Here is a 19,685-nt window from a genome sequence, read left to right on the forward strand (position 1 = left end):
AATATTTTTTTTTTTTTTTATTCTTCATCCCCATTACTTTTGTTTATTTTAACTTTTTTGTTTTTATTCCCATACAAGATCTATATATGCACATATAGATTTATTTTAAATTACTATTATACTTATCCTTTAAATTTTATTTAAAACACATCTTTTATCAAATTTTTATTTTATTCATTCCTATTTCATAGTTTGCCTTCATTTTCACCAAGTTATTTTAAAGAATTACAACTATGGAACAAATATATAATATCAAATAATTTATATTCAAAATTGAAGACATGAAAATAATAAAAATGAAATTCTGAATTTTAATTTTTTGTTAATACTTACCAAACATAAAACTTTAGTTTGTTTTTTCGGGCATAATTCCAGAATATCATTTCTTCTTCACTATTTAAAATTTCTATTTCTATACTCTTTTCATTTGAATGTGAAAATATCATATTTTTTAAAATTGTTTTGTATAATTTCATAAAATGTAAAACTTCTTCCTTAGAATGCAATAAAGCGTAGGCTTCATTCTGTTCGTAGTTGGTTTGTATTAGACAAACATCTACTAAACATTTTTAAACATTAACAAGACAAAAAAAAATAAAAAATAAAAATAATAATAATAATAAATGTAGCAAAAAAATAAAGTCATGCAAATCCTCACCTAAATGTTCGAGAAAATGTTTTATTTGAATTGCCTTTTCAAAATATATGACATTTTTTATTTTTATTAAACACCCTGTTGCTATATAAAAAAATCTTTATATATATTTTTGTTTAGCATGATCATATAATGTGAAAATTCCATGAAAATATAAAATGATCAAACATTGTTGAAAAATAAAATATAAATTTTTACAAAATCATATGTATATTAAATAAAGTACACATATCAGTTCCTCAATCTTTTAACACTTACGTTCTTTTGGTAATAATCGAATTAGTTTACTTTCCATTTTCAAATGAAATATTTTTTTATTATCAAATATTTATATATACCTCCATGTGTCATTTTTACATACATAAATATAATAAATAAAAAATTAAAACTAAAAATTCATGTTTTCAAGGAAATGCATAATTTGAGAGAATTATCTTCCCATCAATATATGGCTTCCTTTACTTTTTATATTTCTTTATTCATTCCTCTATATATTTATGCATTTTTTTTTAATTATTTTTTTTTTTCACTTTTTACCCCCTTCATTAAAAGCTTTATTTTAAGCGCCTTTTATTTATACACATTTTAATTAAAATAAAGGGGGAATATATATTCTTAATTTATTTTTTTCCATGCCATTTAAAACTAAGATCATTTTTTTATTTTTTTAAATTCAATCAAATTAATACACATCCTATTATTTCCGTGCTTTTTGAACATATCGAATAATATATATTTTGTAAGCCATTTTGAAAAAACTTACATTTTTTTTATAGAATACGTTATTTATTATATTATTCAAATATAAATCCAATATGTTTGCCAATTTTAAGTCATAATAGAAAAATAATATTTTTTTACCATATATTTATCTACATATATATGTATGTATGCATGAATTACCGCTTTCTTTTCCCAATAAGTGTATTCATTTTATGTGGGAATTTAGCTTAGATAACAAATTACAAAAGTAATTATATTTTACAAATAAATGGTCAATTTTTTTTTTAAATTAACACAAATGTGTATATTTTTAAGTTATAGCACAAAAAAACGGAAAAAAATGCAGACACATAATTAAATTCCCATTTGGTTTCATAAAAAAAGTCAGCTAAATGGACTTTTGTGAACAAAACTTATCTTAACGTCCCTTTCTATAGTTTCGTTAAAAATATTTTTAATTTGATCTGAATAAACATTTTTGTGAATTATGCTATTATTCATATTTTCTTTTTTTTTAAGTTTTTCATTTTGTTTCGAATTATTATTTGTGGTGAATATTTTTCCCTTTGATATAGTATCACCAGGATACATTGTATTTATTTCATTTCCAAAATTATTATTTTTTTTTTCAATTTTTTTATTTTTTTGTAAATTAATTATCTTTTTAATTAAATTATTCTCTTTAGAACCCTTAATATTATCATATATTCCCTCATCATTTTTTATTCTATAATATTTAAATTCATCATTTTCATTTGGATATATATCTAATTCTTTTTTAATAGAAAATTTACCACTTACATTATAATTAAAATCTAATTCTTTTGCCATATTTTTCACAATTTTAAATTTTCTCAAACATTCATGATATTTATTTAAAATAAAATGATAATCATAATTCAATATATTTTTTGATTGTCTTTCAAAGTTTAATTCTTTTCGTAATTGTGCTATTGTTTTAAGTCGAATAGTGTCTTTTGAAAAATTTAAGATATCTGTTATTTTTGCTTTATCAAAATGAACATTGTTATTTTCACAATTATAATTTTCTGCTTTTTCCAAAACAAAATATATCATTTCTTTTTTTAAATTACTACCTGTTTCTAAATACGTTTGAAATAAAGCCCAAGATTCATCATACCTTTCATTATTGTTATATTCTGCATTTACACTTTTTACATAATTTCTTAACTTATCTAAAAATCTAAAATATTGTAAAAATAATATTTTTATTTCTTTTGGTATATACATTTGTTTCCACAATATTTTATCAATTTTTTCAAACAAGTTTACAAAATTATCATTTAAAAATAATACATTTAAAATATCTTTTAAAACTAGACAAATAACTAACATATCATCTTTTAGCTCTTTTTCACAATTTTTGAAATAATTATACATTCCTACAATTTTATCATTATGTATATTCTTATTTTCCTTTACAATATTCATCACTCTAAAATTATATTTTTCCAGATTATTAATATTATCCCATAAATCTGTTTTTTCCTCTAATTTTAAAAATGATTCCTCTCGAAAATTTTTCTTCATTTTATCATAATTACTTATATAATCTGTATCTCTATTTCCTTTTTTCAAAATAATGTTACTATTTGATAATTCATCATCTTGTTTTACACTTTTATTATTTTCTTTAATATTCTTCAGTTTACTTAACTCAACAATTGCTTCTTCACCTTTCTTATTTCTTATTTTTAATTCTTTTAATTCGTTAGTTAAATTTTTTATTTTTTCATCATAATTATTTTTTTTGTTTAATTCTTCACCATATAGTATACTAATTTTTTTAATTTCATCTTTTAGATAAGAAATTTCTTTAGTATAAGAATTATCTTTCTCACAATTTATATTGTCATCTGTCTTATCTTCAATTTGTTTATTTAAATTAATTTGTTTCGAATCTCTATTTTCGAAAATATTATTTTCCACTATTTTATTATTAACATTTGACATGTTCAAATTTTTTTTTTTTTTTTCAACTTCTATTTGATTTTTTAAATTAGTAATTTCATTTATATTTTCATTAATTTTTATCATAAGATTTTCTTCCTTTATTTTATATTCTTTGTTAATTTGCTCTATATCATTTTCTAGTTTTATATTTTTTTTTCTCCATTTTTCTTCTTCATTTTTCCATTCGAAAATTTCTCTTTTCAATTTAATAATATCATCATTTTCATTTTTTTCCTTTTCATTAATTTTATTTTCTTTTATTTCTATTTCTTTCCTTAAATTATCATTTTCTTCAGTTAGTACATTTTTAAAATTTTTTAAATTAACTAATTCATTGCTCAAATCTAATATTTTATTTTTCAAATCTTCTATATTTTTATCATTATCCTTTATTTCTTTTTTATACACTTTGATTTTATTAATATATGTATTTTTTATAATATCAACTAATTCATGATTTTCATTTTTATTATCATTAAATGAAAATACACTTCTTTCTTTTTTTTTTAATGATAAAATCATTTTTAAATTCCCTCCTTTTCCTTCAATATCTGATTCAGAAATATTTTCTTTAAATATACTGTCTACTATAATTCTTTCTTTATTTTCACTAGTTAAAATTTTAGAATCTTTATATGCACTTTCTTTTATTTCAAAAACTTTATAATTTGAAAGTTTTTTATTTAGTTTTTTTATTTCATCCTCCTTTTCTAGTATTTCCCTATCACTCCTATTTTTCATTTCATTTAGTTCCATATTTAATTTTTTTATTTCTTCATTATATTCATTTCTTTTTTCCACATCTTCTGATATTTTTTTTTTATAACATACTATAGAATCATTTAAATTTTTTATTACATTTGTTAGTTCCTCAATTTTATTATTTGACTTCTTTATTTCTTCATTTTTTTGGTGTAATGTTTCTATTGATTCCCTTGCAGATTCTTTATTTTCCTCTTTCAATTTGGCCACCTCACTCTTATGGTTTTCTTCTATTACATCTAACAAACTTGCATTATTTTTTTCGAGCTCAGCCACAACATCTGCATGTTTTTTTTCCAATTCGGTTACGACCTCTGCATGCTTTTTTTCCAATTCGGTTACAACATCTGCATGTTTTTTTTCTAGATTTGCATCGGAGTTAGATTCATCTATGTGCTTTATATATGCTTCCACAAAATTTACAAGATCAGAGCCTTTGATATTTTCAGAGTATGTGATATTTATTTTGGTACAAATCGATTTAAATGCCTGAATAGTATCGTCATATAACTGTAAATATTTTTCTTCTGTTTTTAATTTTTGCATATTTAAATCATCTATTTGTTTAATTAAGTCTTGTTCACTATCATATTTTAAACGTAAAATATTTAATTCATTTTCATAAATTTTTTTTTTTTCTTCAAAATTTTTATTATATAAATTTATCTTATTCTCATAAAATTCTTTCATTTCAATAAATTCTTTTTCCTTAACAGATATATCATTTCTTAATATATTTATTTCATCGTTTAAATCATCATAATTTTCTTTTTCTTTTAATTTTTCTTTAAACATAAATATTTCATTTTTATATTTTTTTTCAATTTCATCAATTACAACACATTTTCCTTCCAATTCCTCATTCAGCATAGCTAGGTTTTCTTTCATTTTATTCATCTCATTGTCTGAATTATTTATTTCATTTTTTAAATTACCTATAAGGTCATTTAATATTTTAACATCATTACCTAATGTTTGTTTATCTTTATTTAATATATTCACTTCACTATTTAGTGAATTTATTTTATCATTTAATTCATTATTTTCAATTTTTATGATATTTTTTTCTTTGTTTAGTTTACTCAATTCACTATTCAATTCGTTTAATTCGATTTTATATTCTTCTTTAACATCTTCTATTTTTTTTTCCCTTATTTGTATTTCTTTTGTTAAATCACTTACTTCAATAGTGTGTATTTTTTTATTTTTTTCTAACTCTTCTTCTTTTTCATTTAACTTGCTTTTTATTGCTTCAATTTCAAGATTATATTTTTTATGTATCCCATTTAATTCCATTTCTTTTTCTTTTATTAATTTATTGATTGTTTCTTCTATTTTTTTATTTATATTTTCTTCAGAATATTGTACTGAATTATCTATATCGTTATTATTGAAATTAGACAATTTATCTTTCATATTATTTATTTTATCATTATATTCATTTTTTATTTCAAATATTTCTCTTTCCTTTTCAACTAATGATTGGCTCAAATCTTTTATTTCCAATTTGTAAACTTCCATTTGACATGCATTTCTAGACAAATCATTTTTAAGATTATTCAATTCATTTTCCATATTAATAAATTTTTCTTCTTTATTTTTAAAATATTTTTCTTTGTTTTCAATATCTTTTAACTTTTCCATAATTACCTCATTTTCCTTCTCGATTTTCTCTTTTTTGTTTGCAAAATTTTTTTCTTTTTCTATTAATTTACTATCCAATATTTCAATCATTTTTCTTTTTTCTTCAAAATTTATTTCCAATTTTTCATAAGCATTTTTTTTATCATCTATTGTCCCATTTAATGATTCAATAATTTCATTTTTTTCTTTCATAAATTCTTTTAATTCTCTTAAATTATTTTCTTTTTCTACAACTTTTTTATTTATTTTTTCTAAATTTTCTTTTTTTTCTTGAATTTCACAAGTCAATTTATTTAAAAGCATTTTTATATTTGTAATTTCATAATTCAATTTTTCTTTTTCTTTACTTTTTTCAATATACTCATTTTCTATATCATTTAATTTTTCTTCTTTTTTTAATGTTATTATTTCTTTATTATTTATTTTATTTTCTTTTATATTTATATTTAATTCTTTTTCCTTTAACAATTCCATTTCCCTTTTTATAAATTCACATTTTTCATTTAATTCTTTTTCATATTCTTTATTAATTTGTTTTTCTTTTTCTAATTTTAGTTCATTTTCTAATTCTTCTATTTTCGTTTCATATTCTTTTACTTTTATAGATAATGAAGTAATTGATTTTAATGTTTCTTTTAATTGATCTTCAAGTTCATATTCCTTAAAACGAGGTTCACTTTCTTTGACATTATTTTCAGCATCATATATTATACTACTATCATTATTATTTTTATCTTTTTTTGTTGAATTATTTACAATTTTATTATACCATTTATTATTCTTTTCTTTTTTTTCATTTCCGCTAGTATCATTTGTCTTTTTACTATCCTTATTTGATCCATCATTTTTTTTACTTTTTTTCAAATTAAAAATCATTGGTTTTTTCTTTATTTTTATATTATTATTCTTTTATTAAATCCTTTTATCAATACTTATACTTTCCTCCATACTAGTTTGTCTTTATGTTTATATGTGACTAACTTAATTATATATGTATTATATATATTGTATATGTGCATATATATATATATATAATACTTATCACAAACATTCATGCCCTTATATAATATTTGTTAGTAATTTCCTTGCTTTAATTTATAATATATTTTTTTTAATTTATTATTATAAATTTTACAAAACACAAAAAAATATATATCGTCTATCCAAATATTATATAAGAAAAAAGCATACTTTTCATACATAATTAATTTAATTCAAAGTCAAACATATATCTAAATTATACAAAAAAAATTAAAAAACAAAAAACAATATAAGTGTTAAAATATAGAACACTATATAAAATATCAAAAAAAATTATAAATAATGCAAGTCAATGAATTATTTCATATTTTCTCACAAGTTTTTGTAACACATTAATATTTATGCCCCCCATCAATACTTAACGCTTATTTTATTGTCTAATATATGAATATATAATTTATTATATACATATTATAGATATTATATACATACATATATATATATATATATACAATATTATTCTATCAATTTTTTTTTATGTTCAATAATACATAGAAGGTATGGTGGTAGATAATTCAAAATTTATAAAAAAATATAATATATAACGAAAAGTAAAAAAAAGAGAAAATTTTAATAAAATTCACAAAAATTTATATTATTTATTATATAAAAAAGAACGCACCTGGGCGCTGTTCAATTAAATATAAGCAAAAAAAAAAATTAATTCTATAATTTTTCCAATTTAAACGGAGCTTTTTAAATACATTCAAAACTTTCTAACCCTAGTTTACGTTTCATATTTTTTCTTTTTTTTTTTTCCATTTTTCTTATTTTTATATCATAATATTATTCCCTAATGTTAATACCTCTTAACGTGTATAATATTATTTAAAAAAAAAACTAAACTCATTTTATTTATTATATATATGTATATAATACTAAAAATCAAATGCTAAACAAATTTTAGAATTGAGATATTAATATTGAAATACTATAACACATCATTTACAACCATAAATTAATTTCATGATCAAATATTTTTTTAAAATAATGTTTTATAGGATTTAATTCCCTCCCAAAATATATCCGAACATATAATTTATATATGGATATTTTCACTAAACTTGTTTTACTAATTTATATATATATATATAATGGCGGAAAATATAAAACGATATAAAAATTTATATAAATTTAAATAGCTAAAATGTATGGATATTATAAGTTATTGATAGTGATTGAAAAAAAATTAACATGCACACACATATTCATAAAAGTGTAAAATTAATTTTTAAATATATTTTTTTACCTATATTTTTATCCCTATGAATATCAGTCTTAACAATGCCTCGAAATATTTAATGTAATTCAAAAATTAAAATAATATAAAAGGCCAAACATCATTTAATAATATTTAAATTAATACATATATATATATAACAAATATGACCAAATACGACTAAAACAATTATTTTTTACTTCGATTCTCCTAATAATCAAAGTATATATTTTAAATATAAATTTAAAAATATATATATACTTCTTTATAAATACGCTTGCAACTTCATAATAATAAGTAACACATGTATTTGCTTGTTTGTTTATTTCCATTTTCAACCTTTTTAAAACGAAAAAAAAATATTTATATAAATTTATATATGACTTTACACTTATAAACACATCACACCATCCATATATCTAACTTCCACAATCTCATATTAATTAAATTTAACTTTTACCTTTTACATTATATTATTCCAAATTTTATTTGCTCTTTGGTAACTTACATTGCTCTTATTTAATTTGTCTATTTAACTTACTACAATTATCATTTATATTAATCCCCCTTTTTAGAAACAATTATTTCATTCATTTTTATTTTCACATTTTATTACCTTCATTCCACAACTGCCATTATTCAACTTTTTAACATGTACATACTTAGAACCAATGCTAACACAAGCTTCAATTTTTCAAAACAAATAATAAATTTCTGTAAAAATTATTGACATATTATAGAGGGTAATATACAATTTTGTATTTTTTTTCAAAAAATAAAAAAATACCATCTTATTATTTGTGGTATATAAATAATATGCTCGCAAAAAAAATTCAAATATTTTTTGTTTAATTTTTTCAAGTTGTCAAGACAACTTTTACACAAAAAAATGGACAAAAATAAATAAAAGGGAAAATATTAAAAATTTACTATACTAATAAAAGTATTTAAATGTAATAAATAGTTTCAAAAAATAAACAAACAATTTTATATTAGTATAAAAAAAATATTAAAAAAATAATTGCTTTCTATATAAAGGATCGAAAAATGTTCTCGATACTACTTGACTTACAGAATAAAGTAAGTGCCTAGGAACGAATTTTATTGAATATTGATTTGATGAAAAGTGTTTAATCATTTCTTCAGATTCTTCTAACAATGTATAACTTTTTTTTTTTAATTGGTTTGCATATAAAGCTCTTGTTATATATGTTTCATTTTCCATATTCCAAAAACAAAAATTATTATTTTCCATTTTTTTTAGACAAATATCGTTTTCTAATTTTAAATTTGCACTATTATTATTATCCTCACTTTTTACATGATTAATTAATTTTTCTTCAACTATTTTATGATCACTCTCTTTTTCCAAATTATTTTTCACACACATATTATAATTTTCCACATTTACAAGTTTATTGTTTTTTTCATTCATATCAGCAACTACCTTTTGCTTATTTTTTATATTGCCCTTTATTTCTTTATCATTATTATCATGCATATTTAAATTATCAAAAAAAAACTTATCCAATTCTTTGTTTTTGTTTACTATTTCTTCAAATATATTATAACTAATTAAATCGGTGCCTCTACCTTCATTTTTGTAATCGTCACTTCCATCCGAAAAAGACGCTTCATTTATAAAGCTACTTAATGCTATATAATCTATATATTTTTTTTTTCCGAATTTTATATCTTGTATTTCCCTATTATAATTATCATAAATATTTGAATATAATTTATTTTCATTATTTTTATATATTTTTTCTTCTTTTTTAATATCTTTAATAGGTATTTGTTCATTTTCTGTTTCGTTACCTTCTCCTTCGCTTCCAATTTCTGATATGCTACTTGACGAAATACTATTATAATTTTCTGAATAATCTTTAAATTCATTTTTATTTCTCAAATTGTTTATTGATTTTATATTATATAACGATTTTCCTTGGGCTATTATATTCCCACTTATGTTTTCTTCACTTTTCTTATGTAATGAGCTTATGCCATCATTTTTTTTTTTTTTTTTTTCATTACTAATTTGTTCACTTTCCTTTATTTTCCACTTCCTTTTTTTCGATTTTTCAAATTTTATATTATCCCAATTAACTTTCAATGCATTATCAGCATTAAATATATTAGTTATCCATTTAACATAACACAATATGTTATTATCTTTTTCTTTTGTTTTTAATTCACTTTCTTCACTCCCTTTCATATTAATAATATTTATGCAAATTATTAAAACTTTTTATTTATTCTTTCCAATTATTTTTCATAATTTCGTACACTAATCCAAATATCCATACCTTTAGCACCTCATTATATTTGTTATATTTTCATTTCTTTTATTCCTTCTCTTTATATTTCTTTTCCTTTTTTATTATAAAATATGTAAACTTAAAACAATTAATGTTGTTGGAGGATATATATATATATACCACAATTTATCAGTTATATACTTAAGTCCATATATTTTTTTTTTCAAATCTTAAAATGGTAGAACAATAGCTTTTCATATTGCATATCTATTCAACTTCTTAATTGCAATATAATGATTTTACTTTCATTCGTTTTTTTATTACTATATACTTATTTATTTTTTTAATTCTTAATTATAATAAATTACTATATTATTTTATTTTGTGAAAAAAAAAAAAAAAAAAATTATGCATACAGGCACCCTATATTATGCACATATTTAGTATAATATAAAAAACCATTTAAAAATATTACTTTTTTATTTCCTATTTTTTTTTACAGAATATAAATATGTGTGTGCTACTTAAAAAAAATAATTAATAAAATTTGGTATAAAAATATATATATATATATATATATATATATATATTTATTTATTTATGCTATTGTGAATATACTCATTCATGTATTTATTGGAATGTGCTTATCCTTTTCTTTCAAAATGTACAAAATTGTGTAAAAATTGCAAAAATCCAAACAAATGATGGAGCCTGCATTAGAAGAAAAACAAAAATTATTTCACGACACAAATTCAGATCAATATTTAATTATATCACCAAGGCAAAAATTAAATCCTGTTTTAAAAAAAATAAATAGAGTACAATATAAATTTAATGAAATAGTACCAGATTTTTTAATTGGAAAAAACAATGCATGTTTATTTATATCCATGAAATATCATAGACTAAAGCCAAATTATTTAAAAGCAAGAATTGAAACATTAACTAATAAATATAATAATCGATTATTATTATGCTTAATAGATATAGACAATATAGAAAACCCATTAGGCGAAATAAATCAATTAGCTTTTTGCTATAACATGACTCTTATATTATGTTGGACTAATGATGAGTGTGCACGAATTATAGAGGATTTTAAAATTTTTGAAAAAAATATTTCATATATTAAAAATAATAAAAAATTTTCGAGTAATCAAGAAAAAATACATGAACTTTTAAAAAAAATACGATGCATTAATTCTTCAGATTGTTTTACTATTACAAATAAATTAAAAAATTTTTCGAATATTGTTAAGGCAAAAAAAGAGGATTTTATTAATTGCTCTGGTTTAGGAAACAAAAAAATACAATCCCTTTTATCCACTTTCTCAGACCCCTTTTTTTAATACCCAAACAAATATCTCTGCATATTTTATAGTACACATATTATACATGTTAAACTGTATTAATACCATTTTATGTTATTTCATTTTTAAATCCAAAATCTTATTTTATTTAGTTTATGATTTAAAGTAATGTTAAATATGTGAATCTTAAAAATAAATCGATACACTATTATATATATCGGACCAAAGATAAAATAGCAGAAAACGATAAATGGATAGAAATACTATAAATTAATATACAAAAAAAAAAATTGTATTATTAAAAGATTCGTCCATTTAAACCCTACTTTTTTTGGGAGTTTTTTTTTTTTTTTCTTCATTCTGCTTTTTATTCAATGAATTTTATATACATAAGTTACAATAAAACATTTAAAATTGTAAAAAAAGTCAGCTTCAATGTGAGTTTATCCAAATATAACTATAAAAAAATTAAAAGTATAAAAATATATATTAAATGCTAATTTATTTAGGGTTTCTAAATCAATACTCATATTTAGTCTCTTTTTTTTTTATATACTGCTTGATGCGCCACCAGGGGGTTGATTTACTTTTACATTTGTTTTCCTGTCTGATTGATTTGTGGTTTTTTTAATATCTGAATTTCCAGCAGCTTCTGTGCTTGTATTCATTTGTGATTCGGTATTTCCTTTTCTAACTCGAAGCCTTTCATTTTCTTCACTTATGTCTATACATATTTATAAGAAAAATAATAAGAATATACATGGAATAGAGCCACAATATATATATATATATATATATATATATATATATATATACATATTTATGTCTAAGATGCAATAAACTTAATGTGTTCATTCAGTTCTTATAAGCACACTTTCATTTTTCTATTTTTCATTTTTACAATTTCCAAATGATAGCGATGAATTTCCCCCAGGGGCGTTTGTAACTCGGGTGCTAGATCGGTTTTTTATGAAAGGATTATCACTTACATCTACATAAAAAAAAATATATAAAAGTGGTAAAATGCTGGGTCAGAAGTGGATTCATAGATGCAAAAGCGTTAACAAAAGTTTACATTATTATATATCATTTCACAATTTTTTATAACAATAAAAATAATCAAAAGATGAAAGAAAAACAAATGTTAATCATATATAATACATTTTTCAAGAAAAATAAACAAAATAAATAGGCCAACTAGCCAATGTAAACATGAAAAAAAGAAACTCTACATTAATAATTATTATTAAACATAAATAAGAAAGTATCTATTATTACATATAAATATGTATACATACATACACACACATATACACACATATTATTAAAAATATATACTTACCCATTTTGTAATATTATAATAATACAAGTAATAAAAGTTAATTTTTTTTAATTATATATTCTATATATTATTTAAAATATAAATCATATATATATTATGAATTTTTTTTCGTTTTATATTTATTTTTGCAAAATATATGTTCTTAAAATAATCAATATGATTTATGATTTAAAAAAAAATAAATGTAAAGAAATAAAATAGCCATTGCATAATTAGAAACCAATTTTAAATTAGCAATAACATATTTTATTTTTATTTTGTCCCCTTATTTTGCTTTTAATTTTATTATTTTTTTTTTTTATAAATATCATTTGAACAAAATTTTTAAAAATAAAAGCCCTGTAAAATAATTTAAAATAATTATCTACACAAATATATGTCTCTTAAAAAAAAAAAACTTAGCAAAACTTTTTTTCATAATGTTTATTCCCAAGAAAGCTATTTACACAGAAGTATATTTTAAATAAAATACATTTTTAAAATAAACATTTTGCGAAGTATTATTATTTTTTTTTTTATCATATCGCTTTAACATAAGCATGCTCAATAAATTATTAACATACACAATTTGTAAAAAAATACGAAATATGTCTAAGAAAATTTAAATTATATATTAACAAATGATATTATTCAATCATAATTCCTACACAAACTTCTCGTTTAAGTTAATGTTATTTTAATTGTTTCAACTTTTACAAATAAATATATAATATGTGTGTATTTTATGTTATCTTTTTATGTAGCTCCATATTATCTTTGAGGAAAATATCAACCCCTTCTAGCATGGAATACAAAGAAAAACATAATTAAATTATAAAAAAATATTTTACCTTATGAAATGTTTATTTTAATAAATTAATCCAGAATAACAAAATAATACTTATATTTGGTAAATATCCTTTCTTATGTATTTTTTTTTTCATATTCTATATATTTTATTAACATATAAATATACATATATAATTTACCCATATTCGAATTATATTATAATTAATACAAACTAAAAAAGAAAAACTTCTCATTTTATAATTAAGATCATCCAAACATTATGTATCCCTTATCATTTCAATGTGTTTTTTTTTTTCACATTTTTTATGGCGCCCTCTTCAACATTTTCATAAACCATTTCAGTTCACAAATTATCATTTATATATAAACAAATATATTATTATACATTTTAAAGTATTTGGTTAATTTATATATAATACTAAAAAAATAATTAATTAATATACAAATAATTAAATTTATAAAAAAATCATTATTATTAAAACTATAAATTTTATTATCATAGGGGAATAAATATATTCTACCTTAATTATATACAGGTTTAAAAAAAATTTACACGCTTTCTATTTTTTCAAATCTTTTCTAAAATTAAAATTTTTTAAAATCACCATAAAATAATTATATTATAACTTAAAACTCAACTCACAATTTCCACTGGTTTATATTATTTGATATGTCATAAAAATATTATAACTATTCTACTATGATAAATATAGAGTATATTTATATGTATAACGAATTAACATTTTAGATTTATAATAAAATATCCGATTAATAATTAACTATTATTATAAATGTAAATTAGGTTCTGTAGTGTAGTGGTTAGCACTGCAGACTCTGACTCTGCAAACCTGGGTTCGAATCCCAGCAGAACCTTTTTATTTAAATTCTAAAATATATTTAAATATTGTATTTCCTACCTATATTATATAGAAAAAAACCTGCGTGTGATGATGGCCTATATATATAACCCACCATATTTATAATAAAAAATAATATTCAAATATTTATTTCATATATCGAAAAATTATATAGCCAAATTAATAGGCTTATATAATTCAAACTTTTTATTTTTTTTTTCATTTCGAGCATATACTAAGAAATTCAATGTTTCCATTTCTTATAGGCATTTATAATATATATCATATTTTTTTTTCTTAAATGGACAATATTTTAAGCGTCAAATAATGCATGTAATCATTCATATATGTTGTAAATTTGCGTGTAGAAAATAAATTAAAACAAAAATTAAGTGAAATAAATATGAATAATATGAAAATGATAATAATACCACATTGCCTTTCATATATTAAAAATGATTCATACAAAAGCTATGAGAAAATACGCTTCAATGTATAAAAAAAAATTATGTTTAAATAATTTTTTATAAGTTATTAATTAATTGACATATTTTATTTTTTAAGTAGTATATAAAAATAATTTTCTCTCATTAATTTGCCTACATTTTTGATAGTTCTATTATTATGTGTATATGTTTATTTTCATTTCTATATCAAATTCAATGATTTATACATTATGTAGGATAAAATAAGCAAAAGCTTCAAAATAAAAATATCTTAAAATATGTTATTGAGCATTTATTTAAAAAATGTACTTTTTTAATTCTACTAAAAAAATGTGTGTATAAGGAATTGTATATTCATTTTGAAAAATAGCCAAAAAAAAATATATATATACATAGCTAACTGGTGAAATCGTAAAGAGAAAACTACAAATTAAAACTAAAACCTAATTTAATGCAAAAGCTTAAATGCTTTATTACACTAATTTTGATAAAAAAAAATTATTATATTGTTTATATTCTAAAGGAATTACTAATAATATAGTATATTCGATAAAAAAAATAAAAAACGAAGATATATCGATAAATAGAACTAGCACACATGAAACTCTTAATACTTCTTTCCTTCGTCCCATATTTTAATACTTAATCGTATTATTACGGATTGTAGATTATGCTAAAAAAAGCACACACACATATACAATTTCGATAAGAAATATATATAAAATATAGACCCATCCAATAAATGAATTTTTACCTTAATGTATTTGAAGAAATAGAAAATATACTAGAAAAATGTAATCATGATACCTACTTAAAAATATGTAACACCATAGAATATATTAAAAAAAATTACAAAGGTGAAATTGATGAGCTAGCGATACCCAATAAAAAGTTTTCAAAAAAAAAAAAAAATAATAACATCAATGATATTAACAACCTGAACAGCAAGGTAAATAACATCACCATTGAAAATGACAATCATAATAAAACGAAAAAGGGAAAGAAATTGGGAAAAATAGAATGTGTTAACAGTATAAGAAATTACTTCAAAGTAGTGAAACATGAACTAAGCCATTTAGATGGGTCAGATACAATTGCAAATACAGTTATCGGTGACAATAACAATAAAACGGTATCCCCAATAAATATTTTTTTCCTTTATGGGAATTTTAACATTATAATAATTATTTATTACATACTATATAAATTAAACCTTTTTAATGATAACCTATTTATAAATGATAAAAACAGAACTAGTTACGCTAGCAATAATAATAATACCATAAATATTATTAATAATTGCAATAATCCCGATTTTTCCATTTTTAACAACAAAAATATATCCCATATAATTTGCCTACAATTAAAAGACAATTTTTTAGACAATATTAATGATATATTGAAAGATATATTAACAACTCCGAAATTAAATTCTTTTAAAATTTTTATTTTTGAAGCTTTTCATTTTTTACCTGTACAGTTCAGAAAAATATTTATAAATAAAGTTATCAAAAGTAAAAATTTAATATTTATTCATAGCAATAGTTATTTAAATGATTCTTTTATAAGCAATTGTTTGTATATTAGGATTCCTAAGCCCAATCGAGATTTATTTAATAGCCACATTTTAAGTGTTATGCAAAAAAAATATAAAATTGATTTTTACACAAATAAGACAAAAAATAATCATATTCAAAATGAAAATATTCAAGATTTAAAACAATATACCGAAAATGTTATAAATAGCTGTAATTATGATCTTCCACTAATATTGGTAATAATTTATTTAATACAACTTAATAATTTTCCTGATATAAATAAAATTATTAAATTAATTATAAATTCAAACATTAAAAAATTAATAAATGCTATACATAAGTGTATTATGAACACACATTCGTTTATATCAATCAGAAATATTTTATATTCGATTCTTTTAACCTATAACTTTGACATACATAATTTTTTAAATATTTTTTGTAACCAATTAATTTCATTTCATAAATATAATGACAATTATAAAAAAGAATTATATTCTTTATTTTCTGAATATTCGTATTATTGTGCAATGCATGACAATCATATTTGTACATTGGAAAATCTAGTTTTGAAAATTATTATAATCGAGAAAAAATATGTCGATACAACACACAATCATTGTGTTGCTATGACTGATGAAACGGAAGCAATTAATACTATCCGTAATTCTGGAACCATTTAAATTTTGTACAAAATCCGAAATTTTTTCAAACAAACCCACGTGCATTATTCCTAACAGTTCTCTCAATTTACAAAATCATAATATTTTCTTGAAAACTAAAGGGATACATGTATATATATATATAATATGTTCATGTTTTATGCGTATGTTTTATTTGCTGTATATACTATTCAATTTATACACACATTTCATTATTTACTTTTTTTTTTCAAATTCATATCACATTATCTTCATACCCTATTTTTATATTACTACTTTTGATTATGCATATTTTATGTAAATAATAAAACGCTAATTATATTTTAAAAAGACATTATTTTTATCAAATTGTTAGCAATCGAAAAATGAGAGTTAAAAAAAATGAAAAATTTTTAAATCATTTGAAATAATAAAATAATGCAAATTTTGAAAAATATAATCCCAAATTTTCAATTAATTTTTTTTTACACATGAATTTTTAAATACTACAAAAAAAAATACGAAATAAAAAATTAAAAAAATATGCAATAATAAAATGTTTGTTAAACAAATAAATTAATGCGGCAAAACTTGTAAATTTAACGAACAAAAAAGTTTAGCCACTCTTCTTCTATCATAGAAGAAAATTATTTAAAAATATAATGTTTATGCACCCTTTTGTTTTATTAAAACTAAAGCTGTATCTTGTTACAATACATACATATACTTGTGTAAATATTTGTAACTCATTATCCTATTCCGAAATTAACGACATTCATTCATTCCATTATTCTGTCTTTTTCCCTTTGAGATCACGAACCTATTCGTTCTCGTAAGCTATTCGGATCTTTTTCTTTTCTACAAATAAAAAAAATCCATGAAAACATGTACAGAAAAAACAACCACGATTTTCAAAACAGTTTAATTTAACTACAGTGTTAACAAAAAACACATTTTCCATTAATATATTTTGTTATTTCTTACTGTTGCTTCCATTATTCCTTTTTTTTGCTCTTTTTGGAAAATTGTTATCTACATCTTCTGTTTCATTTCCATCTGATATTTTCCCCTCTTCTTGCAGTTTTTTTATATATTCATTATCGACATATTCTTTTACATATTTTTTTTTTTTTTTTTTCTCTTTTTTCATAATTTTTTCTTCCTCATCATCCTCATCATCATCATCATCATCCTCATCATCATCATCCTCATCACCATCATCATCATCATCCTCATCACCATCAATTTCGTCTTCATCACCATCATCATCATCATCCTCATCACCATCATCATCAGTTTCGTCTTCATCACCATCATCATCTTCTTCTTCTATTTCCTCCATTTCTTCATCAAGATGTTTCTTCTTTTTCTTTCCCATATTATTCACTTCAATTTGAGAAAATATTTTAGTCAACTCTGACTCCTTATTTTTTACTTTTTTTTTTGGAGTTAAAAATTTGTAAAGGTTACCATAAACCCCTGTATTTAAACGATTTATTAGTTCCGTTTCGACAGTATTTAAAATATTAGCAGCTTTCAATGCTTTACCTTCTCTTATTTTATTTCTTCTTTCTGTTTTCTTTTTTATTGGAGTTAATTTTAATTGTTTTTGTAAAACAAGTTTTCTGCTTCTTTTTAAAATTTCTTTAATTCGTATATATCTTTTCATACATTTTTTTATTTGTTTAATATTATGTGTATGTTTCATTTCTTTATAAATAATATTAAAAGATTCTTTTTTATTTAAACTAAGCAAAGTCTTGCTCCATAATTCACTAGGTAAATGCGCTTTTTCTGGACATTTTAAATACAAATATATTTCCCCTTTATCCAATAGAACAGTACCATATACACTATTACTTAATGGGCAATTTACTTTTGTGCATAATCCTGTAACATTATAATCATTTAAACAAAACATTTGTTTTTCTGTTTTTTTTTTAAAGGAGCATTTTCCTTGCCCTAATATTTCCCAAGTTACTGAATCATTATGCATTTTCTTAAATTATATATATATTTTTTTTTTATTATATTTATAAAATATTTTATTTTATAGCTAAATTTACCCTCCACAACTTATTATATAATATTTTTTTTACGATATAAGAATTTTTAATTGTTCATAAAACACCATATCCAATTGTATTTATTCGTTTACTTCCCCTCTACATATATATCACATAAATATGATTTCTTCAAAATAATGTAAATTATTTCTTCTAATTTTGCCTTCACATTATTTCCTTATATATGTTTTTCCCCTTATGAATATACATATAATATATTCAGGTATTTACTAATTGTAGAATATATAAATAAAAAAAGTTAAAAGCAATTAAATAAATGATGCCTTTATATTATGATAAAAAAAATACCTTTACAACATAATATCACCATTCCATTCAGTTTTTTGAAAAATACTGTTTTATTTTTATTATTATATTTTAAAACTTTTTTATTTTGTTAATTATTCCTTTTTTTTTTTA

General features: G+C 20.4%; 7 protein-coding genes and 1 non-coding gene across 8 annotated transcripts; 3 read left to right on the forward strand and 5 right to left on the reverse strand.

Moving 5' to 3' along the window:
- Positions 1-212: 212 nt before the first annotated feature.
- On the reverse strand, positions 213-950 carry PBANKA_0300900 (conserved Plasmodium protein, unknown function; the record flags this gene model as incomplete). The annotated part of the gene is made up of 4 exons (XM_034565896.1): positions 213-231; positions 334-559; positions 659-739; positions 914-950. 4 exons carry the CDS (start codon positions 948-950, stop codon positions 213-215), a joined length of 363 nt encoding a protein of 120 aa, XP_034419893.1.
- An 812-nt stretch (positions 951-1,762) lies between these two features.
- On the reverse strand, positions 1,763-6,634 carry PBANKA_0301000 (repetitive organellar protein, putative; the record flags this gene model as incomplete). The annotated part of the gene is made up of 1 exon (XM_034565907.1): positions 1,763-6,634. The coding sequence occupies one exon, from the start codon at positions 6,632-6,634 to the stop codon at positions 1,763-1,765; it is 4,872 nt and encodes a 1,623-aa protein (XP_034419894.1).
- Positions 6,635-9,027: 2,393 nt separating this feature from the next.
- PBANKA_0301100 (conserved Plasmodium protein, unknown function) lies at positions 9,028-10,233 on the reverse strand (the record flags this gene model as incomplete). Its single annotated transcript, XM_034565918.1, has 1 exon — positions 9,028-10,233. One exon carries the CDS (start codon positions 10,231-10,233, stop codon positions 9,028-9,030), a length of 1,206 nt encoding a protein of 401 aa, XP_034419895.1.
- A 744-nt stretch (positions 10,234-10,977) lies between these two features.
- On the forward strand, positions 10,978-11,625 carry PBANKA_0301200 (ERCC1 nucleotide excision repair protein, putative; the record flags this gene model as incomplete). Its single annotated transcript, XM_034565929.1, has 1 exon — positions 10,978-11,625. One exon carries the CDS (start codon positions 10,978-10,980, stop codon positions 11,623-11,625), a length of 648 nt encoding a protein of 215 aa, XP_034419896.1.
- Positions 11,626-12,029: 404 nt separating this feature from the next.
- PBANKA_0301300 (conserved Plasmodium protein, unknown function) lies at positions 12,030-12,932 on the reverse strand (the record flags this gene model as incomplete). Its single annotated transcript, XM_034565940.1, has 4 exons — positions 12,030-12,043; positions 12,143-12,310; positions 12,488-12,577; positions 12,929-12,932. 4 exons carry the CDS (start codon positions 12,930-12,932, stop codon positions 12,030-12,032), a joined length of 276 nt encoding a protein of 91 aa, XP_034419897.1.
- A 1,586-nt stretch (positions 12,933-14,518) lies between these two features.
- On the forward strand, positions 14,519-14,590 carry PBANKA_0301351. Its single transcript has one exon. It is a non-coding gene; the product is annotated as a tRNA-Gln (tRNA).
- A 1,172-nt stretch (positions 14,591-15,762) lies between these two features.
- On the forward strand, positions 15,763-17,241 carry PBANKA_0301400 (conserved Plasmodium protein, unknown function; the record flags this gene model as incomplete). Its single annotated transcript, XM_034565953.1, has 1 exon — positions 15,763-17,241. One exon carries the CDS (start codon positions 15,763-15,765, stop codon positions 17,239-17,241), a length of 1,479 nt encoding a protein of 492 aa, XP_034419898.1.
- Positions 17,242-18,019: 778 nt separating this feature from the next.
- On the reverse strand, positions 18,020-19,195 carry PBANKA_0301500 (protein MAK16, putative; the record flags this gene model as incomplete). Its single annotated transcript, XM_034565964.1, has 2 exons — positions 18,020-18,057; positions 18,184-19,195. The coding sequence occupies 2 exons, from the start codon at positions 19,193-19,195 to the stop codon at positions 18,020-18,022; spliced, it is 1,050 nt and encodes a 349-aa protein (XP_034419899.1).
- Between the last annotated feature and the right edge of the window lie 490 nt (positions 19,196-19,685).

The sequence above is a fragment of the Plasmodium berghei genome, assembly GCF_900002375.2.
Source record: "Plasmodium berghei ANKA genome assembly, chromosome: 3".
NCBI classification, from domain to species: domain Eukaryota; phylum Apicomplexa; class Aconoidasida; order Haemosporida; family Plasmodiidae; genus Plasmodium; species Plasmodium berghei.